The 25,592-nt window shown below is 46.2% G+C and overlaps 1 protein-coding gene across 4 annotated transcripts in view; it reads left to right on the forward strand.

Annotated features, from left to right (window-relative positions):
* LOC120901956 overlaps window positions 1–25,592 on the forward strand; it is a 41,057-nt gene that overhangs the window by 1,854 nt on the left and 13,611 nt on the right. For 2 of the 4 annotated variants that reach the window (XM_040310347.1, XM_040310348.1), the window contains 4 exons: window positions 7,868–7,952; window positions 9,206–9,282; window positions 25,031–25,241; window positions 25,304–25,540. In XM_040310347.1, coding sequence (XP_040166281.1) covers window positions 7,896–7,952; window positions 9,206–9,282; window positions 25,031–25,241; window positions 25,304–25,540 — 582 coding nt within the window. In that variant the 5' untranslated portion in view covers window positions 7,868–7,895. Of the gene's footprint in view, window positions 1–7,867; window positions 7,953–9,205; window positions 9,283–12,915; window positions 15,110–16,355; window positions 16,982–18,292; window positions 18,407–18,819; window positions 18,985–25,030; window positions 25,242–25,303; window positions 25,541–25,592 lie in introns of those variants that run through there. The other 2 variants (XM_040310345.1, XM_040310346.1) reach the window with 2 other exon arrangements.

A 25,592-nucleotide genomic window follows, 5' to 3' on the forward strand; every position in this document is an offset into this window, starting at 1 on the left:
CGGTTTTTGTCGTCGTTCTTTTTTGTAATTTTATGTATATGTGTGTGTTGGGTTGTATCATCAACCCTGTTTCTGTTGCTACTCAGCAGCCACGCTTCACTAATGCGCGAAAAAGCCTGTTGTCGTTTGCACGTGCTTTTGGCGTAACGGTCGCGCGTCGGGACGATAATCTTGATACGCGAGCGTCTTCTACACCCCCCCCCCCACCCCACCTACCAGGTGGCGGAAGGTGTGTGCACAACACTATTTGCATTTTAACGACACGCTGTTGCGCTGCGCTGTTGAAAACAGGCTCGAATGCCCACCGGAACGGATGGCTTGTTGCCTACGATGCCGTAAGATTGCAGCTATTCAGGCGTATAACTGAGTGGATCTTTCCAGAAGGTAGTTCCATGAGTAGTAGGCGATGATTGACTTTTCTATCCTATTGGCAATTTAATAGTGCTTTTTATCCATTTTTGTATTTAATTTGATGAGCTTTCAGTGGGAAATAGTTTAACATATTTAATCACAAAATTAGCTCACATGCAACTACACGCATTGACGTACTAACCAACCACTCAGCACAAACAATACCAATGTTGTGTCGAAGAGAGAAACCATCCATCATTCAAGAGAACCTCATAGTTGTCCCTCCACAGACACAGCCGAAATTGGCTTTGGAGTTTCAATTATTGTTGTTCCCTTACCATCCCCGGAGCGTTTTGGTGCGGATTTTCCGGGAGCAGACAATCCATCCAACACCAGTCACCGGGATCAACGCGTGAGCACGGTTCGAGCAAGATCGCACCATCTCCTTTTTCCAGCCCTGTCTGCCCTTCCGGATGATTAGCTTTCAATAAACGACGAGCAAGACTTGCTTTCTTCAACGCCATCCGCTTTTCGAACGCGTTGCAGGGGCGCGCGCACAACCACACTTCCCGGAAGGACCCGAAAAGCCTCCGGGCAATCTTTGCCATCTTTTCCAGTGCAATCAATCGTTAAATCACGACCTACATCACCGGTTGCTAGGAAACACCCGTTGCCCGGGAAGGTAGAATCCGCCGTGACACGTGACACATTTGGCAGGGATTCGTATTCGTATTAGAAATTAAATGTCACTTGCGTTTTCAACATTTGCTCCGAAGCGCCGGGCGAAACGGCGATGATGCGTTCGTATTTAGGTCAACGTCGACGGGGGGGAGGGCCGAGGATGATCATTTAGAAACTCATCAAATAAAAATGAAGGCAAAAAATCACTCACACTATCTGTTTGCCTCGCTCTCTCTCTCTCTCTCTCTCTCTCTCTCTCTCTCTCTCTTTCTCGCTTCTGGCAAAATGGATTCTGCCTTGCTTTGGTAAAGAAACCCCTTGAGAACGAACACACAAAAAGATACGAATACAATACAATACATGCATGGTGGAGAGTTGAAATTTCATCAACACCACCACCACCACTGCTACGAAATGCACTGCCAGCGGCACACGGCGAACGGCGTGCACAAACTAGGACTGTGCATTGATTTTTAATTTGCATCTCATTCGAAAGATACGAGCGAACGTACAAGCAAATGGTTTGCTTCTTGTGTTTCTTTTGGAAGCTTATTTTCCGCCTTTTTCCAGTTTTCCCACCCTTCCCCATAGAGGGAGACAATTGCTGGGGCGCGTTTCTGTGTTGTTGACACGTTTATTTCAATCGCTCGCCGACAAATAAACGAATCATCGCCATCAACCCCAAAACCCCACCCCATCCTAAACCCGCACCACAGAGAGAAAGAGAGCAACAGAGCAGCGACCAGATTGTGCGGGCATAATCTAATAATTTCCTCCCACCTTGCCCTTTTTTGCGCCGCCGTGTTGAACTTTGCGCTATGTTGAAAGCAGCAGCAGCAGGGAAACTTTAAATCGTTGCAACGCTAAATTCTTCGACTCGGTGTTTAGAACGGGGGAGGTGGAAATTTCATCCAAATTATAATCCATTTACGCACAACTTCATTAGCGACGGCAGCAACTTTTCTGCCGTCTTTTTTTTTTTTTTGATCTGAGAATTATTGACCGTTCGCTTTTGGGTGGAGAGGCGAACGATCTCAAAACTCAAAACAAACATACAAACATTTTCCTTTAGAGCTGATGCGTGAAATAAATCTCGCTGGGCAGTTTGTCGCTCTTCGCTCTTTTTTATAATCTCCTCCACCATTAGCAGCCCGTTCTTGCACCAAAAGGGAAAACGTTTGACTAAAAATCAACCCTTTTCGGTATTAATTATTATTCCTCCTCGCGTTTGAATCCGCAACACCGCATGGGCTGCGTTGGTCGATGGAAAATGTTGGTTAAACTTTACTTATCCTTTTTCTCCGCTTCCATTTTGCGATTTTTCCCTTTTCTCTGCGCTCAGTGCGTGCGTTCGATGGATTCTTTTTTTCTTGCGGTGTGCTTAAAACACGATCGAGAATGCAGAATGAAGGGAATATACAAAAATCAACATAAAAAAGAATCAACACACGCTCTGCCTGCTCTCGAGATGCGCCTTAATTACTACCGAATCGATCGGCATCCAAAGGGGGCACAGAGAGAGAGAGAAAGGAGCAGCTCCGAACGGTGTGCTGTGCGGTCACCGGAAGTATGACCTTTCCCTTGGTGGCAGTGGGCGCTTCGGTTTCGAGGTCACAGTGGAGGTTAATTATTTCCAATGTTTTGATAAACCCTTTTTCGGGTTGGGCCGGTTTTGCCTCGACCGACTGCTCTGGGTGGCCCGGGGTTTGATTCGAATGTTGTGATTGAATGGCCACGGGTGATCAGCGTTAACAAGCTTATGATGTTTCGTGCGTTTGCCTCGGTTGAATTTGTTTTATTCATTAGCCGTTGTTCACCGAATCGTTGAGTGGACCTTTCGTGTCCTGGAGGGGGTTTTATATTTATATACAATGTATTCATTGTGTGTGTGTATGTGTTATGAATATGTTGAGGGTATTCAAACATTGTTTAAATTCTCCCTGTTGCCAAAGCAGTTGTGACAGCCGAACTAGACCACCCCGATCAGCCAGGTTTAAGGCGCTCCCGAATATTGAGCAAATGAGAGCGAGTGGCACCGCAAGAAGAAGTGGCCAGTTGCGATCAATAATCGGGAGAAAGAGCACGGGATTTTTTTAACGCGCGTGTGCGCTAGAGTAAAATAAATACTTTTGCCGGATTAAGGCAAGGAGCGAGATTAACGCGAGTCTTTTATTTATCACTAGTGCGTTGTAAAAGAAACCGTCAATATTAGGTCACAAATTTCTACACTCCCCATTAACTGTCTTACCGCATTCGATCACTTCAATCGTACGAGCAAAACAAATAAATATTTAACAAATTCGTTTTGCTACACGCATTGCATGACTTTGGGCGATTTGTGACGCAAATGCGCCTGAAAGTATGCAATCAATCGTTGCGATACAAGCAACCACTTGCATCTTTATGCTCAATGCACATCGCCGCTTACTTTGATGGACTACTTGACGTCTATAGTGCACCCTAAACATTTCGCTTAACTAGCTCCACCAGCTCAGCTCAATGGCAATGACGCATGCAATCCGCCATTGCCCCATTTTCCCCAACACTTCATTTCCAACCAGCCCAGCTCAAGACACGGCGCAGTAAAGCGAAGCGAAATGATTTCGCGTAAAAATAACCATCACAACCGCGTTACTGCTGCTGCTGCTGCTGCTGATACCAATCGAAACCGACATTAGCGCAAAAGTGTTATTCCACCCATTGGTCCATTGCATTATTAACCGATTCGATTCGATGGTGTAATGATTGATTGGTTCTTGCCTTTGTAGCTCGCCGTGCTCATGCATATTGGATGACATTGTTCGACCGTTTCGCAAGCCGCTCGACCGGCCGCTCGGCCTTCTGCACGCGGGACGCACAAAACACTGCAGACAGTTTCCACGATGAACTTCGGCGCGCCCGGCCGCCCACCCGCCCAAGCATTCGGTCAATAATTTATGCTACTGTGTGTGTGTGTACCCATCACACCATCGCGTTGCTTGCCTTGTATGCGGCTTCCTTGTGGCCTTCCGGGAGAGTGGAGTGGTTGTTTTTTTTCCACCGAAGGCGCCAGCTCCGGATAAAAATAACACAGTTTCATTCAAGTCGATAATGATAAGTAGAATCGAAACGCCGTTTCGTTACTGGGGAGGGGGGAAATAACGGAATGGGCGATGGGACTAAGGCACCAACACGCTTACAAGCTGGCTTGGCACACACAACAACAGCTCCAACGGTACGGCACCGCGAAGCACACAAGAACCGACATGCGAACGGGTGCCCTCGCGATCCTTGCTGGACGGTCTGGCGACAAAATGCGAGCGCATAAAAAGCCAACCTTTATTGTTCGATACATTTATTCAACAGCCGGCCAGCTCACTAGCCGTCGCCCACTATTTCTAGCGGGCGCTGCACACACATAAACTCGGAACATAAGGCGACCGACCGACCCCCGAGCGGATTGAATGACGGACTCGCCATATAAATTTAGATTTGAGCCGGAAGGAAACCAAGGACAGCAAAGCGCTAAGGGACAAAAAAGGAAACGGCACCGAAGCGATCCGCTGACAGTTTGCTTTTCCTCTCGGTGGTCCTCTTCTTCTTCGTTTAGTTCCCTTTATCAGTTTAATCGAGTGTTCACTTTGTTTTGGTTTTATTATCTTCATCGTGGCCTTTACAACCACCGAGCAAGAAAAGAAAAAACCGGCGTCAGCCAAATTCAAGTCTCAAACTGAAGGGACAACCGATGGGACAAAAGTTATGGCGCACAAGCGCGCGACCGGTTGTTGCAGCAATTTGGTCCTTCGAACCGGATCCGAATGTGACAGGAGGGAGGTGACAGTTGTAGCGTCACCATTGCGTCGCCACTGTGACGCCACCTTGACGCTTTCGCACGTTGTTTACCAATGTGTATGTGTGTGTGTCTGTTGGTATCTTCCAGTAGGCTCTGCAAATGTGCGTTGCTACTGTCAGCCTCGATAAGGTAGCTTTATTGCCTGTTCGTGGGCATGCTGTGCGCGTACGCATCCTACGACATCCCGCCCACCCAGCTGACAAGCTTGTTAGCGCTCGACAAACAAGTTGTTAACAGCATAGTTTTAGCAGGCAGTACGAATGCGATGCAAAGCAATTTGTGCTGTACAGATTGGATACTTAGCTGCCTTTATTAACACACAATCACGCACCGGACTGTGGAAAATGTTGCTTCCCAACCCTCCATCTATATACCTTGGGTAACCTGTCAACGTGGGAAAGGCCAACGGGGACCAACCATACGCTGTTGATGTTTATTCAACTGCTTGGTGTGTTTGTTTGTCCATTTGCACGAAAGAATGGACACTGAAAATTGGATTCCAAAACAGCAGTTGTTGACCCAATTTACATCTTCTGTCCACTTTGCATTTCTGTCCTCTATCTCTCTCTCTCTCTTTCTATTTGTTTCCGTGCGCAATATCGGACCATCAAATTGGCCATCGATCGTGCAGTTGCTGCATGGCACCGAAGTTCACTGAACCACGGTGCTGCAGCGACAGGGTTCGAATGAAATATAAATCTTCTAAATTGCATCCTCCCAGCAAATGATTGCAGGTCCTGCTGAACGGTCACGGAGCGCCTGCTGCTGCTGCTGCTTCTGCTGTTGCTTTACGGTACAATCGATTTACGGTCTCCGTTTGCCTTGTGTCAGTGATACAGATACAGTGGGCCAGACAGCAATTCCATAAATCGTTCATATCGCACCACCAATCCCCATTGAATTATACGCATCCCGACAAAGGCAGTGTGTGTGTTGCGCTTCACATGCGGCGGATCTAATTAACGAAAGGTCTCAATTAATTTAACGTTTAATGATACAATTGCTGCGGCACTGGGCCCCACACAATAACCGGAAACGGCCCAAACCTGTCACAATAGACCTTCAGATGTGCACCGTTCCGTATCGGCTGTAGTTCCAGTTTCCTCGATAGAAGTTACATCAAACAAAGCAGCACCACCACCGCACGTAAGCCGACCATCCGCTAGTTTGCTATTGAATTTCGCAATTTAATTTCCAATCAAATCCTCTCCGTCCTCTATCACACGGCCCGCCTGCATAACCGAAGCCGTACAATTACATTTACAATGGTCGCTTGATGGTCGCACACCTTCCCTGCCTGTCCGCGAAATCACGTTCATGTTTGTTACGAAAAATTGCCAATCCACAGCCCACGTCGCTTTCGTTCTGCTTTCTTTTTGCCCACCCTCCGTTGACTTTTCGTCTTTCATCGGCTCCCAGTTCGTTCGCTTCAGTTCGTTCCAATTACAATGACAGAGATTTTCACACTCACCACCACCAACCGCCCACACACACCCCCCAAATGTCCAACCGGCCCCAGCAAAGCCAATCCCATTAAGTGAGAACACTCACTCACTCTCTCTCTGTTCATCGCTTCGTCTCCATCACATTTTAAGCCGTATAAATCCGTTAATGCCCCATGACCATGGCGCGTGAGGGCTCCACGTTCGGTTTGCCCGGTTTGGCTCTAAAATCCTCCACCCCACCCTCTCTCAGTTCCTTCCCACGCACGCCAGGTTCGTCTTCTAGCGAGAGTCTCTTACGTAAGCCCAAGTAAGCGAGGCGAGGCGTACCACGCATTGAAAAATCTTTCCAAGCTCCACGACCTGCGGGATTGGATGAAGGAGTCTGACCACGGTGCAAATGGTGCGCGAGCACGGTCGGTCACTCAACGGCGAGCTGACGAGGTGAAGGCGCTGAATGCTGGGCCAACTCTCCCGTTCCCGTTTCGCACGCCCGCCACTGAATTGCGTCCTAAGCGCGTGCGAAAGCTTTTGTTTCGAGCCATCCCTGTGCCGGTGCTTAAAGCCGGTGCTAGCCGGTCGCTAGTAAGACAGCATTACCACCTGACCGGGCATTATCTAATCAAAACCATCCACCACCGCCACCCAGTATCTTCTGGCCAAACATAACGGGCTACGGTTTGCGATTCGTGTGACAGCTTCAATCATTTCGTTGGCGCACGTAAATCTTGGGTTAACCGAGACGGAAATCCCTGGTGAAAACTAAAAGAGGGGTAAAAGGACATGAAAAATGCAGGGTTTTTTGGTGTAAAAAAACGTTAACGTTTGGGAAAATTCGAATTAAATTGAATTAAACATAGAGTAAAAATAACAAACAATGAATTCAAAAAGAGTTATATACACGCTTTTTAAAATCTCTTTGAAAGCATGAATGACTCTTCGCTCAAATATTCCATCCAAAGCTGAAGGCTTCAACGCTACTAAACCCTGCTAAACGCGTGCAGCTGACAGTTGTCCTCTAGTGCGTTTCCTTTTCCGACCGTAAAGGGACCACCGTGGCACAATGCTTATCAGATTGAACCAGATCCTCCCGACCATTCGCCGGCTCAAACAAACGCACGATGGCAACCCTTCTAAAAGGTGCCACCACCATCACCAAACTAAAAACGAGCCCCTTTTCCGATGGAGACGCCTGGTCACGCGTATGATGCGCTTGCTGGCTGCGTACTGATCCTTCGGGCACCGTGTCAAGGGTCATCCATCGGATCACGTCCGAGCGGAGTGCTTTTTGAGTGCTCACTCTGAAGGGAGGGCTTGAGTTCGTACATTGCCCCTGAGTACTGTAGTGTATAATTAGAGATAGATGAAGTGTATTGTCAACAGCGAGGTGTCATCTGATAATGAAAGCATCTGTAAATATCGCTATCGCATTGCAGGGCGATTGAGGCTCGTGACAAAGGGAGGAATATAAAAACACGTCAACATTCATATCAAAACATGACTTTACTATTTACTACGCATGACTCAAACAGTCCATTCTGTTTCTCTTGCTTCGTTTCAGGTCAACGTGACTTTGCGCTTGAAGGGAAATGAAAGTTGATTTACACCACAACAATAGCTACAGCTCATCGCCGCATTTTTGGGTTGTAAGTATCCCAGCAACAGACAAATTCTCGCCGGCCAACCTCACATACCACAGTGCATACCCACACGCACACACACACACCACACGGTCATTAATATACTCCACCTTGCAGCACAAACACCTTTTCCTGGTTCACCATTCACGCAGCCAAACATTCATTTTGCTCCGGTGATAACTTTTCTCCCGCATTTTCCGACAACTTTTTCGCTCCATCTGACCCTTTTTTTCTTCGTCTGCAAGTTTTGCTGCAAACCTTTCTACCGTGCAGACCAAAAAAACGTTACCATTCTTTTTAGTCTCCCGTGCGTGTGTCACTGTGTCACAAAAGGAAGCAGAATTTATTACCACACCGGGCAGATCAAACGTTCACCGGGGGCACCGGAGCTCGAACTTACTTTCACCTTCATCATTGTGCCTTTCCTTCATTTCGGAGTCCCGGCTTTCGGTTGCGCAAATTAAGTGCAAAGTTAATGAGCTCCACGTGGCATTACGAGGAAGTAGTTTTGGGGGTTTTTTGGGGGTACAGGCGAGAAATGGTTTTCGGTGGTAAATGATATCGCTACTTTTAACCTTACTGACGCAGAACCAGAAAAGGCACACACACATACACGGTTGAGCTGGTTTGCTTTGAAGTTTTAAGGTTCAACTCAGTCACCCGTCTTTAAGGGACTTTTTGAAACACATTACTTTCACTACTCAGTTTGGGAGGTTTGAATTATTGCTGTGGCAGGTAATAAACGGACTGATGCATGATGGATGTTTGAAGCATTCATCACAGCATTGTTAAATGTTAGACATCAAAATTTCCCTCATCCCACAGCTGCTCAAGGCATTAGTGTACGGCAACTGTGTAACGCAACTGATACGTTTTTGCTGTGCGGATTGCGTGCTGTTAGGCACTTTGCAGCCCAAATCACAGGGAAAGCCCCTGCAAAGTATGCAACCCAAACCAACACCCTGGCTCAAACTCATGCAAAACGCTCGTCAAGTGTGGCAAATGATTTTGTAACTCGTCTATCCATCGAATGTAAGCTCCCAGCTTGCATAGATGTTTTCCAGAGCGTAAAATGGTGATTACGGTGTTGTATGCCCCATATGCCCCTCACACGCTACAGTATCACATTCGATGGCCTATAAATGAGTTGGCTCGTTATTTTTCGTTCATTTTGCTCTTCCACACTGATTAAGTCTCTCGTTCACACTCATTCTCTATCTACCTCTCTCTCTTTCTCTCTCTCTCTTTCACTTTCGCAGGGTGCACTCTGGTGTACGGTCGGTGTCATCATATTCGGCGCTGTGGCTGTGATTTCATGTTGGATAAAACGATGCAGGTAAATATGGCTACTCCACTGGGGGATGGTAATGCAGAAGATAAAAAAAAAGCTGGAACGCAACGGTGGTGGAAATCATTGAACAAGAAAATGCTGCTTGCTGAACAAGCACCAGCAACACACAGGCAACTCTGCTCTGCTCTCTCTCTCAATGATTCCGCCACCATGTGCTGTACCATCCTGGCATGGGTGGGATCCCCAAATGGGAACGTTTCGTTCAGGGCGCAACGAACGCAACAAAAACAACAAACACAATCCCAGAACGGTACAAATATTGGGACACAGTGAATATGTACGTGTGCATGTATGTGTGTGTGTGTGTTTACCAATGTGTGCTCCCCCAAGCGAGTGCAATGTAATGAAATGCAGTGAAAGGTGAATTGTGCAAAAATATGCCACATAAACAGTGTGTCAACAGTCAACGAAGGGCTGGGATTCGGCTCTGTACGTGCTCGAGCGATTGCGTTCGTTCCTCGTTCCTCTTGTTTGCTCATTTCCTTCTCCGCTTGGTCTCAACACGACACGACGACAGGCAGCATAAAATGTTGCAACACTGGCATGTTTCACCTAGGCAGCAGCAGCAACAGCAGCAGCAGAGCACCGTCTGGCAGGTGCTGTAAAATGTAACAATCGATTCTGCTCTTGGGAAGGCGACGAGGAGAGTGTAGTGGTGGCATTCAATCCATCCGGCATCGAGGGAATGGAAAAAAGAGGAACAAAACGAACCGGTTACAACAAATCAAACACAGTCTACATGTAAAACAAAACAGTATATACTCACACAAACACACACACACACTTACGAAAGGGCAAGGGATTACGTGAGAACTTCAAATCAACTATTTCTGACAGTGCTTCGGGGCAGCAGCAGCAGCAGCAGCAGGCAGTTCGCTTATCGAATCAAATCCCTACTGCACCCTACTGTGGCAGGGAGTAGTGAGTGAAGAGAGGGGCCTTTGAAATCCAATTCAAATCACATTTCACAGGGCCGTAGCTCTGCGTTGTTGCGAATACGTAAAATGAAATTTACATCTCGATTCTAGCCCGACAATGTCCATGTCTCCGTTGCGCCCTTCCGTTCCGCTCGGTTTGCATTGTGTTCGTTTTTTGTTCGTTCGTTTGCTTATTTTTTCCTCCTTTTTGAGGGACTACCAACGCGCATCGCTTGATCGCTAGAGAGCGTGCTCGAATCGGCTCGACCGTAAAGTGTATTAAAATTGGGAAACTATGAAAGGGAGGAACAGCGCACAACCCGAAGAGGGTGTTGATGGGCAATGAAAAGGAAGAGATACTGCAGCAAAGTGGCAAAGGAAAGAAGGCGATACAAATTAGCATTTATTTGGACTGCAACTACAATGAGTGTCAGCGCTGAAGTTGCTTCAGCATCGTCAAAGGAACTTATCTCTACGTCAACTTATTACGCTACGCTTACTTCACCAAGTACTGTACAATAGTTTGCTTGATGGAAATGGCAAAACAAAACGATAAACAAGGTTTTCTTTTTTCGATTATCCATGCCTCAAAAACGCGTTGCCTCCAACCTCAAACTCTTTGCCACGCACTTTCAATCACAACCAGTTTTCATTTGCATACCTTCATCTTAATCCATCCCATCCATTCCGGTAATGAATTCCAAGCATTCCAAACACATCCGGTTATTTCGGTTACAGGAAGGTTTCAATCCATACAGATACATATGCTGTGGCAAAGGTACACGAAAACAAGCGTTACCCAGAAGGCCTTAAGGCCTTAAGGCTTATCGACAGGCCGAATACACAAACGAGCGGAATGATTGATTATTTTGTAACCCCTTGGAAATTGATTTTAGATTATCTGTCCTAGAATATCACCCGGAAGCATCCAACCTTACCGCCTCACAGTAACTACTTTTTTGTTCTGATCGTATTTCTTCTGCCATGCAAATGCAAAAACTAGCCGAGTGGATGTGGTCAACCTCTTTATAAGCCCATCGGAAAGACAAACCCAATCACACAAGAGTGTCCCCTCGTTTGCGTTTTGTATCATTTAGTGAATCGATTTGTCTACTTGTGTGTGCCCATTCATCCCACGAGAAGCAGGTTTTGGTGTTTTTTTTTTTTTCTTTTTTATGGGAAATGACAATCTTGCCTCGTAACGACTTTTTAATGATGGTTTTACACTTCGTCCCGTTCGAATGGGTTCTTTTAAGGATGCATGGGGAAATGAAATCTCTAGAGCAAAACACGAACACCCTGATCCTGATGAATTGATGGATTTAAATGATAATTTTCTTTGTCGTTAAGATACAATACGTTACAATCTGCTCGAATTTGCGAGTTTAGAGTCAATCTAATTCGTATCACTCGTTCAAACAACCGCTAAACTTCGGCTTGTACGTGCTTTCAACACCGATTGCATACTGTGCAGGCGAATCATCCCTAAGCGCCCGCAGCTATGCAATTTTCATAGCAATCGTAAGGCGAAAAGGGAGAAATTCAACCCGAACTTCCGATTGCAAAACTTAAACCACCGCAAAGTTCATCCAACTTTATATGCTCGCACGTGCCCAGCCAAAGCATTTCCCCCACCACAAACTGTGAAGCTCGTTTGACCTACAATTCCCGTTCGGAATGGCACCATTTTTGCATGTTTTTTTTTAGCATCACACTTGCTGATCTAGATAGACCGATGCAGCTGAGTGAGTTTGAAATTCACAAACCAAAATCACACCACCCAACGCCTCGAGCGCCTTGCATATACGTCCCCACACACAATACTCTACACCTCGAGCGTACACATGATTTATTATTCATGCGCACCCAGTTTTCGTTCGTGTCGCACGATACCCTGGCTCCGTCGGTCGGTGACACTTTCAGGCCATAATACGTGTCCATAACCGCGAGCTGAAGGGCTACCCTCCGATTTTCCGTTCTAGAGGAGAGCTAAGCAGCCGGATCAGCGACCAGTGGATCAGTGAAACGTCCGCAAACGGCTGAAGTGTTTTGTCGCAAACCACCGCCACACACACCGCATTTGGAAAACACTGGCACTGGAAGATGTTTTATTTTTACCATTTCGGGTAAGCAGCTTTCCAAATCGAGCAGGGATTATGCTGCCATTTTCCCCGCAGCAACAGCAGCACAATGTTTATCTTCATGCATGAGCGAGCCCGGCTGCACAATTGCAAAGTTTTAAGTGGCTTCTTGAGCTACCCGCCACTGACCTAGGCGTGCTTCAAGGCGACAAGGAAACACGGACCGAACCTTACCGAGAGCCGCCGAGTGATCTATTTTACTTTCCTTTGTGTGTTTGCGTTTGCCGCGCTCGCTCCGCCCCGCGGGGGTAATGCACAGCGGGACCCTTTTCGCTTTTCGGAATGAAACCGTTCATCCTACCCTATTCAACGGCGCAAAAGAATGGAGAAAGGTCAAAGGGCTAACGAGCATTTGCTCGATCGTAATTTCTTGCTGCCGTGGGCAAAGCACAGACCGCAACTTTGGCCGCTTCGTCGCTTACATTACAAGCGGCCCACAAGCCGACCCTCTTTACAGCCCACTGCGTTTATCTCCGGCGTGTAGTGTACCCGGAGGCGCAGTGGGTTGAGAAAATTATAATTCCAACCCCACCCCAACCCTACCCGTCCATCCCGAGCACCGAAACGCCCAACCAAATCTAGGTTGATAACTTCATACACCCGCCCGAAGGTTCGCTTTTGTTTTGAAATTTTAATTTTGACATTTCGCGTCTATTTTTGTGATAGTACCAAAGGCGGTGCCAAAATGTGTGTGGGACGCCACAACTGGTGAAATATGGTGCACAGCCCAAGATGAAACCAGCGCACTATGGTGCTGCGTGGAAAGGCGGCCGTTAAAAGGCCTGTTTCGCTGACCGTGTTGCATACATTCAGGCGCTACGAAGCATCGAGCTTGAAAACGCCTTAGAAGCATTTCAAAACGCAGTTCACTTTGGCGACACACAAACACACACACACACTTCGGACACGATACGGAGAAAGCGTGTCAACGTGTCTGAGACGCGTGCTAAATCTCAATGGAAGTTGGTGAAATGAAATTTTAAAAATTCATAACCTAAACCCTTCCAGCAAGCACACACACACCCAGCCGGATCCGGTGGGAGCTCGTTGGACCGGAGGAAAGTCCAATCCATCCGTCTGCCGGTCGGCCGTGTGCTCCATCAAAGTGTCATTTAGTGCTGGTCATCTAGCAGGCGTTGCTTGTGGGCGACATGTTTGTGTCCACTCACCGCCTCTCTTCCCCTTTCTGCCCCGCCTACCCACTCGTAGTGTTGTTTGAAAGAGAAATGTCAACCGAGGACGCATCGGCACCGTCTTGAAGTAATGAGACAGTCTTTGTCAGTGACATTCGCACCAACACCGCCCAACACACGGAGCTGATACCCGAGGCGGGTACACGCTGTATCATATACGGTTCTGTCGTTCAGCTTCTTTTCACCTCTCCAAGGTGCCATTTCTCACCCAGGCACGCGCTTCCCCTCACAAACGTATGGCTTCGTATGGTTTGCTGTCAGGCAGCAGCAACATCCAAAGAAAAACCCCCGCTTTCATCGTTTCATGGCCAAAAAAAAACAAGTGAAAGCAAAACCCGTGCGGCGAAATGCTGTACCCCGCTCGCTTCAAAGGTAAATGAAAACCTGCCCACGGCGTACGCACTTGCATACTTGCAGGCGCTGCCAAATGTCAAAGGTCATATCGGGCAGGAGAGAATTTTGAACGAAATCGTTCACAGAGCGCCACGTCCCGCCGCACTTAATGCTTCCCGCAGCGAGCAGAGGTGTTCAATCATGCTTTTCATGAGTGCTTGTTTCAGTTCGCTCAGAAGAGGAAGAAAAATTAAATGAAATGAAAAAACCACTCTATTTATCTTGCCATTCTGAGGAGGCCCTGTGATTCGGGTGTACCATTTCCCAGGAATCGAACATTATTTCCACCGAATACATGATTAATTAACCTGGCGGCCTCTGATCGGCAATGAAGTCATCCAAACGATTGCTAACCCAATCCCAATAATGGCCAAAAAGACACATGAAACCTAACCATCACCACCACCGCCACGCAAACACACACACAGCCATGCGAAGGCGTGGAGGCGAGCAAATGGCAAAGGCAACAATCCGCCTCGAAGCGAAATAAGTTTCCTTTTTTTCCACCGGCAACGCATGAAAACCCGGTTCGGTCGGTGTGTATTGCACCAACACGCTCACTCGTTACTCGCAAAGCCAACCCACCTACACACACACACACCTTGTAATGCTGCCCGTAACTAAACGGCCCCAGTCGAGCTAGCGCGTTTTGCGAGCTTGATGGCTTCACCGACCGGAGCCCAGCGTTCATATCCGTTCCGTCCGTCCGTCGACGCTGACAGGCTGTACTTTCGTGTATATGGTTGACGCTCGCTGCAGCCCTGCGTTGTAACGTGTACCTGCGATGGGTTGTGCGAGGAAAGTGCTGTGCGTGTAGTGTGCTGTGGTACGAACAACGTCACGTCGCGGATGTAAATGCATCCGTGGGTCTGGCCTTCCGGGAACGAACAAGTGCTGCTGCCGATGAAGTTGCGCCTGACGGGGCAAGGTTTACGCCTATTTGAGCACCCCCAAAATGTCGATAAACGGCTTGTGAACGGCGGTGTGTGCGGTGTGAACGTTGCAGCTGCCGCCAACTCTTGCGTTGCGAACCAGTGGTGCCACCCAGTAGTGCGTTAGCGGTTACAGTTTCTTTGTGGAGCGTTCGTTTGCAGCGTCAAACTGTGGAGATTTCGGCCGAAAAGTGAAAATAAAGCGGCTTCCGACACGCGGATGGTGGTGATGCATGGTAAATTGTTTGTGTTTCGCGAGTGCAATTTCTACCCCGCCCGATATTACCCATTTTTTCGTTCAATTTTGTTCACTAAAGCTGACACATCGGAGTAAGAAAGGGGGGGAGAGTTTGCTGACAGGTGCCCTACCTTGTAGGCAAGGATGTGCGTTAGTAGTGGAGATTTGTGGGCCAAAGAATATAGGAAAATAATGTATTCACCTTTCTTTTTGTACACAAAGTTATAGAGGAAGTTATTTTAATATACTAAAAGCTTTAAATTTAATGGATATTTTCCATTCATGATTCTCAGAATGAGCTTCAATCTTGAAATAATGCTTTAATAGAAGAATCTTTGAAGTGATAACGTGACTGGTACCTAGTACTCATTTTAAACACATTTCATTAACAGATCAACCTTGAAACTAGATAAGTACTTCAGATTAGTGTCTTCTAAAGTATCTAAACTTTAGATTTTTATAAACAACCATCTTACCGAACTTCGTAAGAGTTCTTTGAGCTAATTCGTTTAACAAAACATCCCCCCCACCCCCCTCTACCCTTAATACAAAAACTCACAAACCACTTCGGTGTCCTTAATTGTTTGATTCTTAAAGCGTCGCCACGTGACGGCCGGCACACTGTGCCGCCCGGCAAACGGCTGCAGCTGTGGGCCTCTAGGACTTAATGCGCTTACCTGCTGCACGCTGCTCTAGAGCAGACAAAACGCGAGCCAACACGCAAACAGTCGCCACTGTTGCAGCTAGTGACCCTCGTGGCCAAACCAAAGCACTACACGTGCATTGTACAGGTGGCCACCTAACGGGGCTAACTTTGCAAAGCTGGTCAATGAGCCTCCCGTACGCTGGCGCATATACATGGCCGGTTGATTCCGGGGCACGATTTGTACCACTAAACCTGGAGTGAGCATAAAGAAACTGATCAATTGCACGTTTCCTTAGTCCCGGTGAACACGTGCGTAACAAATGCTGCACACTTTTCTGTTCACCAATCAAAAAAAGAAAGCAAAAACTCTTACCAACTCCCTCTTTTGAGTGAGTCCTCCCTCTCTCTGTCACAACGTCGCCCGAATTGCACCGAAAACTTCTCCTATTACTTTTATGGGGCTTTTCGCATTAGCAACACGTGGTGCCCGGCCGGTGTGCTTCATTCGGGAAAATCAATTTTAGAAAACGGTTCCTCCTTAAACTGCCTCCACGTTCCAATTTGCGGCACCACTTTAAACACTGACCCTGCCTCCTAGGATACAACGAACAAACAGCCCCCGTCAGCGGCTAGAGCACAGCAGCAGCAGCAGCAACAGCATCACAAACTTCATCCCGAGCAGCAGCAGCAGAAAAAACTGCGCACGCCGGACACGTCATCCACCCTTCTTCCATCGCAGCAACAACCGATCACGGTACAAAGGGAACAACTGCTACTGCCAACGGCACAGCCGTTGCCACAGCAGCAACAGCAGCAGCAACAGCAACCATCGAAACCGCTCCAGCTGCACCTGCAGCCGGAGCAGCAGGAACCACTGTCGGCGATACAGGAAAAATCAACCGAACACGTCCACATCTGTCCCGCGCCAGCGCCGGCAGCACCGGGCAGGGTCGAAACGCCGGGCCCGAAAACCGGACCCAAAGACCGGGACCAACCGGCCGTCGGGCCGCCGGTGTCCTTTTCCTTCTACAAGACAATCAATACGGTGATCAAGAGCAGCCGCAAGATCATAGTGCGCGTTTGCGAGGTGACCAATGTGAAGACCAAGCTCAAGATGTTCAACCTCTACTCGACGATGAACAAGCGCAATGGCGCGGACGATAAGGAGGCGAAGGAGGTCGAAACGACCGGTCACGATCGTTTCTGTCAGGAGCGGCCCTCGAGGTAAGTTTTCAACCCGGTGGGCCCGGTAGTCGTGGTGGTGGTGGTGATGGTGGTGGTGGTGAAAGTTCAGATGAGTTGCTCCCGGTGGAGCGTAGTGCAGCGAGCCGGTAACAGTGAGCTTAGGAGTGGAAGGAAGGTACGACGGACCACACGGTTAAACGAAAATAGACAGTTTGACAGTTTTAACCTCAGTTAAAGTGCTTTCCATCCCGTAGCTCTAAAATCGATGGTTCGATCTGGAAAATGCAGAGAAAAAGTAAATCTTTCATTCGTGTTAGGTACAGTGTATACCCTAAGGCGTAAAAGTAACACTTTGTTCGATAAAGTTGGAAACAAAACTTGGCACTTCGTTTATCGTCAAACATTACACACATTTGGAATTTGGTTCTGTTTGGTTGATGATGGTTTTGAACTCTTCTTTGCCGACATTCCCTGTTAAAGCTTCAGTTAAACAGCATTTAAAATTATGTTCCAACAATTGCATAACTGTAGGCGTTCAATGGGCAATTCTAATTAGCTCCACACTTGAACGCCTAAAGGTATGCAATTTGCTAAGCTTTTCATTCCCACAAGGCCTCTCGCGCGATGACGCGCAGCGAAATCACAAAATCGCTCACCATGATGGGTTTTGTAATTGCAAAATCGTTCATAATTTACTCCGCACGAATAACAATGGTGCTTTGTTTTCTGCTGCTTCTTTTGTGCTTGGAAAACTCTTCGTACAATAAACAATAATTTAACCCTCACCTGCTTCCCTCACCACCACTCTATAACTGCATTCCTCTTGCATCTGCTGCTCTGTATACCGGGAGAAGCTTTCATCTTCTTCAATTATCACCACCATCACCGCCAAGCCTGGCAGGCCTCGCCCCTTGCCACTTGAAAAAAAAGAAACAAAAAAACGAGAAAAGATGCATCACGGCACAGCGCGATTGCACGAAGCTTATTAAAACTAAAATTGTGTTTTTGCTTTCTCTCTTTTTCTTCCTATTTCTTCTGCCATCACTCTCTCTCTCTCTCGTTTTGGCTTCCACCATAATCCACCTCGAATGCCTTGTTTGGAATCTCTTGTTTTCTCTCTCTCTCTCTATTTTAAATTCTCACTTTACCACACGATTGCATTCGATTGCATCCGCATCCTGTTTAATTTCCTAACCGTTATACCGTTGTGGTTGTGCAACTGCAAACTGCTTCCGTTTGTTTTATTTTTCCTTTTTCTGCCTATGCATGGGCACGACGGCTTTTATCGCGAAACTACCACAAACCACATCCACAAACACACATACAAAACACTCGTTAACCTTTGCTTAGGTCGAGCTACCGGCGGAAAAAGAGAAAAATGCGCCGTGCCCAGTCGGCGGCCGAGTTCCAGGAGCCACGCACGGAACCCCCGCTTACCGCGGCCAGCAAACGCATGCTGTTCAGGTAATTGAATGCTCCACCTTTCCCCCCCCCTCTTTAATACGCTTTTGGGTTCGTTTTTTCCTTCCCTTTTCCCATTTGAATAAACCCTCAGCTCAGCACCATCATCACGCCGTCCGGGGCCGTACGGGACGTGGCTTTCGGATCCTATTGTTTCCAGTTGCCTTTGGCTTGCGCTTAATTGTTTGCCCTTTTTCTTTGTTTGTGCCTCATAAGTTCTGTTCCCTTCCTTGCCTTTCTTTTTTGTTGTTTGTGTGTTTTTATTCTGTCTGTGTGTGTGTCTGTGTTGGTTTTTTTCTTTCCTTTTTCACTCCTTCCTCTCCATATTTCCATTCACTTTTCACGCGAACCATTTTGCGCTTACCGCACGCGCCACTCTCTCTCTTTCTCTCCTCTTTCTCTCTTCATTATTGCAGGGGTCGCTCCATCAGCTCCGAGCACGACAACAACTCGGAAACGGAACATTCCGAACGATCGCCACTGGTCAGTGCCAAGCTCGATTCGCTCGCCAAGTTCCTGTTCAGCCGGAGCCTGCTGCAGGAAGGCACGAGCGCGGCCAAAGAGAACGATTCGCCGACAAGGTTTCTATGCCCTTCATACTACTCCATACCTACTGCTACTACTACTACTACTACTTCTTCATACTACCTACTAACTTCTACTACTACTTACTGCTACACACATGTTCAACTGTGCCCTCTACCATACCATAGCTACTATTACTTATCCATTATTACTTTATTGTTGGTTAATGTTCTGTATCTGCATTTGAGTGTACACATGCACAAAGTTACTCATCACACAAACACATGCTCACATTAGCTCACTTATCCCACTGTCTTCCCTTAATTTCCATCGTTCCTAGTCTGTCTTATGAGAGAAATATTTTGTGTTGCAATTTAAATGTTTTGACAGTTTTGACTTATTGGTTGGCGCTGTCATTTTTCTATTCTATTTTTCTATCTTCCTATTTATATTTTTCTTCTATTAATATTTATTTCAATTTATGTTACTTTTATCATTCTTTTAGTGTTTTTTATCTCTTTCTCTGTTTAATGTTTATATATTCTGTTTGTCCTTTTCAGAGAATGCTTATTATTTTACTTTCTTTTTTATAGCATTTTCATTTACTAGTTGTTTAATTTTATTCCTGTTTATGTTATTCCTGTTTATACATTGCATTGAAAGACGTTTACGTTCAATTATTTTCATTTTAAACAACAAAACTGTTTAGATATAAGTATCCTTTTCTTTTTATTTGTTCTATCTATTACATTTACAAACCTTTTCTGTCTATTATTCTTTAATTTTTCTGTTTCACTTTACGCCCATACCTCGGAAAAAAATCTTACACACATCCACATCCATGTACCACCACACCCACATCTAGTGATTCTGTTAGCTTGCTGAACAGGTTATAGATAATTCATTCGATGAAGCCATATGCCATAAAGCTCCATAATACAAGAATGAGAACAGGGCACAATGCAAACCAATACATACCAGAGAACCAAAGGTCAAGAGTCTGTGTTTAATTGTTCACTCCGTTCTGTGTTTGCTCGCGTTATTGTTCGCGCTAGTCGTTACAGCAAAACCCGTGTGCATTTCTTTCTCTTTCTCTCTCTTTCTCTCTCTTTCTCTATTCTTTTTGAATTACGTTTATTCATTTTCACTTATTAGGAAGCTAGTACTAGTTGCTTTTCGAATCGATGATTAGTTTTAGTGTTTCGTTAGGTTTTTTTATATACATTCTTTTTATAACTCTTAGAGTAGTTCTCATGCTATGTTTGTATGAAATTGTAAAAAAGCACAAGAATTCAAAAAGCTGTGGGAGACAATTTTATGATAATGTGGTAAAGTTATGGTAAAGTTACTGTTTTGCCATTTTTTGCATCCATAACGAGCGATCAAGCAATTTTCCCTTTTTAAAGGTTATGAAAAAATACCTTCTACGATAACAATTCAGATGATACAAGGCTGCTACCATGATAAAGTCCAACACTTTTCTACTTTGTGTGCTCGAATGAACTTCTCGCTTCCCACCTTCCAACACAAGGGACAAGGAAAACTTGTTCGCCATAAATATGGCTGCTCCCCGAGGCGTAGGCAACGCGTGTTACACAAGATTTCCACAATCGGGAAAATCCTTATCAGCGCTCGCGGCACTCGTAGCTCAAAGAACAACAAGAACTTTTATTTGCCTTTTCCGTAAATGATAAATAGAAGCTAAAAACCGAGTATGGTTCATAGCGGGTTTTTTTTTATCTCCCATTTCTCATGGCCAAGCAATCGACTCTGGCCTGACTGGCTGGACTCGCAATTTTCTCGCCTGTTGAAGTACGTTTTACCCCTCTCTCTCTTTCTCTTTCTCTCTCTCTCTTCATTTCCACCGTGTTAAATGAATGACTTTTTCCAAGAAGCAAAAAAAGGGGTCAACAACTCGGTACTTCACACTAATTGGGATTCGCAGCGTACTTAATGTAGCTCACCACATCTCATCAGCCCACGCCACCATCCTTTGCCATCTTGAGTTGGGCTTCAGGATTGGCCAGCGATCATGAAATCTATAAACGAGTCAGAGAAGCTCTTTCTCTCTCTGTCTCTCTCTTTCTCTCTCTCTCTCTCTCTCTCTCTCTCTCTCACTCACTCCCAATGGAATACAAGCGAGGCGGAAAATAAAAATCCACACGCTGAAACGGTGAGGCCCACCGGCGGATGAGACCGGTACCACGATCCAATTTCTTAGCCCCCAAGCTCTCGGGTACATTTAATGAGTCTAGGCCAGCACACACACAGCATACACAGTAGAGCTTGGTTGAAGTTGAATTCCCTGACAGTGGAAAGAATTCTTGTCTACCCGAGTGGCGTGGCGTTCTTGTGGACGTGTTGCCGGTTTTGGTTTCGTTTTGGGCAAAAGTTTTACCAAAGCGGCAGGAATTCCATTAGGGAGCGTTTCGTGTTACATTATTACTGTTGCGGTTCCGGTGCTCTCGGGCATTCGCCTGTGCTCGGAACTAAAATTATCAGCAGCGGCATTCGATTACAACCTTTAACACACATGATTGTATGTTTGTCTTTATATACACTCCTTTTCGTCCCACTGTCTCTGTTTTTTCTTCTTCTGTACATTATTTATTGTTTTCTCTTGTGTTTAAGATCCTTCTTGTGTATTATTTTTCCCACCCACTACTGGTAGAACTGTACTGTACAGCCACTCCATAATTGAAATGGGTTTAAAAATTTAGCCACAAGTAAAAATCTAAAGCAAGCAATGTCTATCACACCTCACTCACAATCACACTAACAACAAACACAGACTAATCTAATTGAAAAATGCAACACACATACACTCACGTACACCAAGTAACTAAGTAGCAATTAATCAACAATAAGTAATTTAGTAGTAAGCTAAGCTCTTTTCTCGCGCTACTCAACCGTTCAAAGCCGAATTGTTTTGTAATTGTGTTGTAAAAGCAGAACCGAATTATGAGCCCCAATAAAGACTAGCCCACCCAGTGCTGGTGGTCCCAAAAAAAACTGAGAACGCATTCCAAATTTCCTTGGTACAGCGGTTCGCGGATAGATGTCGCCCCGACTTCCTGTATCCCCGTCCGCTTGTCGATCTGTCAGAAAATGAGTTGTCAACACAGAATGAAACCAAACACACCTGTCAAAGTGGGGAATTAGTACAACGTTTAGTACACACATTCACTCATCACAAAAAAAAACACACATATACACACAATTACACCAGCTATTGAGAAGGAAAATCCTTTTGACACCAAACCAAGCGGGAAAACAATGCAATTAAATGCACTTATCGGGTACCCGTGTTACCTCATGATCGGATCGGCAACTTGTATTCGATAATGGAGTGTGAATTTGTTTTGCTATTGTTGCTATTGTTGCTCGAAACTCAAAACAATTGTTTACTTAATGTGTTTCCTTCCTTTTCTTGTTTTGCTCACTCTACTGTTAAGTCGTGTTTGGTTTAATTACCTATTACTATATTATTTTTCATTCTTTATCTGTCATCTTTGGCCACTTGCTCTGTTATGTTTGACCTTTTATCCTCTTGTTTATTTGTCACTTTTTTGGTATTTATTATTTTTCTCTTTACTGTTCATATTCATCTTTAGTGACTATATTTAGTATAATGTTTGTGCAATTTATTCTAGGTTATTTCTTCCATTTCTATTTTATCTTCAACCTATTTCTGCCTATTACAAATGAGTTACCTTGGAGTTTTGTTAGTCTCAATTTCCATTGCATAGTCAATAACACCTGGCTGCAGCCTATTTCAAACGTGAAATGAAGGGTTTGGATTTTACACACACACACACAACCCCCTCCAAGGTTAAGAGCTTTCTTGCCTTGAGTAACCTGTCATTCATGGCACATGCTCCTCCTTTTCCTTCGCCATGTCCATGCCCTAGCACACCCTGCTCAATGATGGATAATTTAGTGGATCCTTCCTTCCTTCCAGCCAAACGCTACCTTCAGCCATTTCCGCTGCATTGTTTTGCTTCCTAGCCAAGGGGCAATGCATCGCGAAGCAATGTGTACCTCACATTGCTGTTTTGCCCCAGCCTGCTCCCCGGGAACTGGAGGGCCGGAGTGTGTGAATATTACATTACACATCGGTTTCGAGCAAACTTTCGTGTGCTAATCTCCTCGCCTGTGCTATATTTATACCAGGAGAACCTCGAGCACTGACTGTGGCCGACTTGCGAAGGACGGCTGACAGGAGGGCATTTGCACACCTCCGCTGCACGCGGTGGAGGAATGTTCACGTTATCAATTTAGTGTGAAACTTTTCCCTTCCACCACATCATCTGTCCTCCCTCCCTTGCCCTTTGCCCAGTGTTTGCTTGTCGACGTCAAGTGCATTCGTTCGCGCGCGCACACCGTTGCGCCTTTCTCGCTATCTCGATCCTTGAGCGCGTTTCACTGAGCGGGCTGGAGTGAAACAAATTTCACCGCCCTTTTTGTCATTTATTGCTTTATCTTGTTGGTACAGTTATTGTTTTCTTTCTTCATTGGTATTTGGGGTTGTCTTCATTTACTCCTATGAATGTTCCCCGTTTTTCGTTGTGGGAAGGATCGTTAAATTGTTGGATTACATCTGTTTTATACCTTTCCCGAGCTAACTGAAGTGTTTCTCTTCAACCCTCTCTCTCTCTCTCTCTCTCTGTTTTTCTTTCTCTTTTCAACAACATAAACTTCTCCCCAATTCACTTGTGTGTCATGTATGTCGTCCGTGTTGTGCTGTTGTGTCGTTTACGCTCGCTCGATTGTGTTTTTGCCGTTTTGCTGTACTCTTCTACTCTTCTTAACCCGTAAATCCGTTTCCCCTCTGTTTCAATGTTTACCACTTCCGTGAATGTGACTGTAAACCGTTATGAGTACAGTGTAAGAGTTGTGTCCATTGCTTTGAAGCTAAATTCGATTGCCACGTCTGCAATTGTTTCGTATAAAGAGTTTAAAAGATATCTACCAAGCAGTCTGGCAAAAGGATTCTTTTGTGCCATTAAACCTTTAGAAACGAATGCTCCATATCATTTTATGATAATTTAAAAGGTTTAAACCTTACCGGTGCACCCGTGAAACATCTCTTTTTTCTTTTAAATTAGACGGTACCGCTATCGCGAGCGCTTCCGTACTGGTGGAGGCGCCTGGTCATTGTCACCTGCTCTAGTGTCTGTGCGTGGTCGTGTACGGCGGCACTAACACGATTAGTGGCAGCCCTTTTGCATGTTCTCCGGGGGGGGGGGGGGTGCAGTAACACGTGGACAGCCGCGGTTCAATGGTACAATGATTAGCGACAGCGCCGGGCTCTAAGTGTCACATGGCACCACGTGGCACCCCGACAACGTTCAACAAAGAAGGGAACCGTTTTGACGCATCGGTTGAATAGCATTTTACGTAAAATAATAAATTCTCCATTATCCTCGATTGTCTGGGCATGGTGGATGTTCTTCCTCATCACTCGCCCTCCATACCACGGGGTCGAATTGTCGAACACTAGGGGCTTTAGTTTCTAGCGTTCTCTTGTACATATACTGCTCGAAACTGCTCGATTTTTGTCAAATTTAGCTCTAGCGCACGTATTAGACGTCAGTGAATTCCGTTTTCGTTCCGTTTAGAGCTGCCAGCTGCTCCTCCAGCCCCCGCCATATGCCAGTAGTAGCCTCCCCCCAGTAGGTCCCACACATTCCAGGTTTGTATAGTGTCGTGTCGTTTGTTCCAGTGTGTTGTTGCGTTCGAATACAATTTCAATCTATCAAGTTCTATTTTTTCCCCTCTAGCGTTTCCAATTAGCGTTTTTTATTCTTCTCCTATGTTATATTCTTCTTTCTTCATCAAAATATACATATAAATATACATCACCTTAGTGCGTTTTTCTTTTACTTCTCTTAGCGCTGTGGGGCATTTGGCAACAATGATTGGTTACTGGGGGGGAGGGACGGGGCCAAATGGGGTTGGAAAAACGGGAAACATTAGTGAAAAGAAATCAGAACCTGTGGGAGGGCTTTTTCCCAAGGCGCACTTTAAACACCCAACTAACCTTCCCGCTTCCGGGGTCCGGTTCGGTTTTTTTCTCTTTTCGTTCTCCATCTCGCACAGACACAGCGTACGCTACCAGCAGTATACGGCACTGGACAGTGGCATCGGGGCGCCAGATCGCAGCCCGCGCGAACGAGCGGCCCGGGAGCGAGCGTACGCCGCGTGCCAGGAATGGCTGCAGAACACGGGCGGCCGGTACGAGTCCATCGCACACCTAGATGACATCGGGTCGCGCTCCAATAAGCACTGGTTCCTGCTGAACGACTGCACGGTAAGTCGACTGCCGGAGACCACTCGCGGGTTCTCTTCACTATGTTCCATTCGCCTTCGCAGATACGTACCGATCGGTTGATGACGCTGCTACCATTACCTCCCGACTGTATTGCCTTAGAGGAGCTGCCCCCGTCTGAGTGTCCCCAGGGTGTGCTGATGGAGCTGCTCGGCTCGCTGCAGCATCCGTACATCTATCCGGTGCTGGATCTTGGGTTTTTCCCCTCCGACTCGCACCAGTACACCAGCCTCGTGATGCCATTCAATCCCCGCGGCAGTCTGAAGGATCTGATCTACAAGGTAGACGCCATGTGGTTCAATCTCTAGAGCAACCGTTAAGAAATTGTAATTT

The sequence above is a fragment of the Anopheles arabiensis genome, chromosome 3 (genome assembly GCF_016920715.1).
Source record: "Anopheles arabiensis isolate DONGOLA chromosome 3, AaraD3, whole genome shotgun sequence".
Lineage (NCBI taxonomy): Eukaryota > Metazoa > Arthropoda > Insecta > Diptera > Culicidae > Anopheles > Anopheles arabiensis.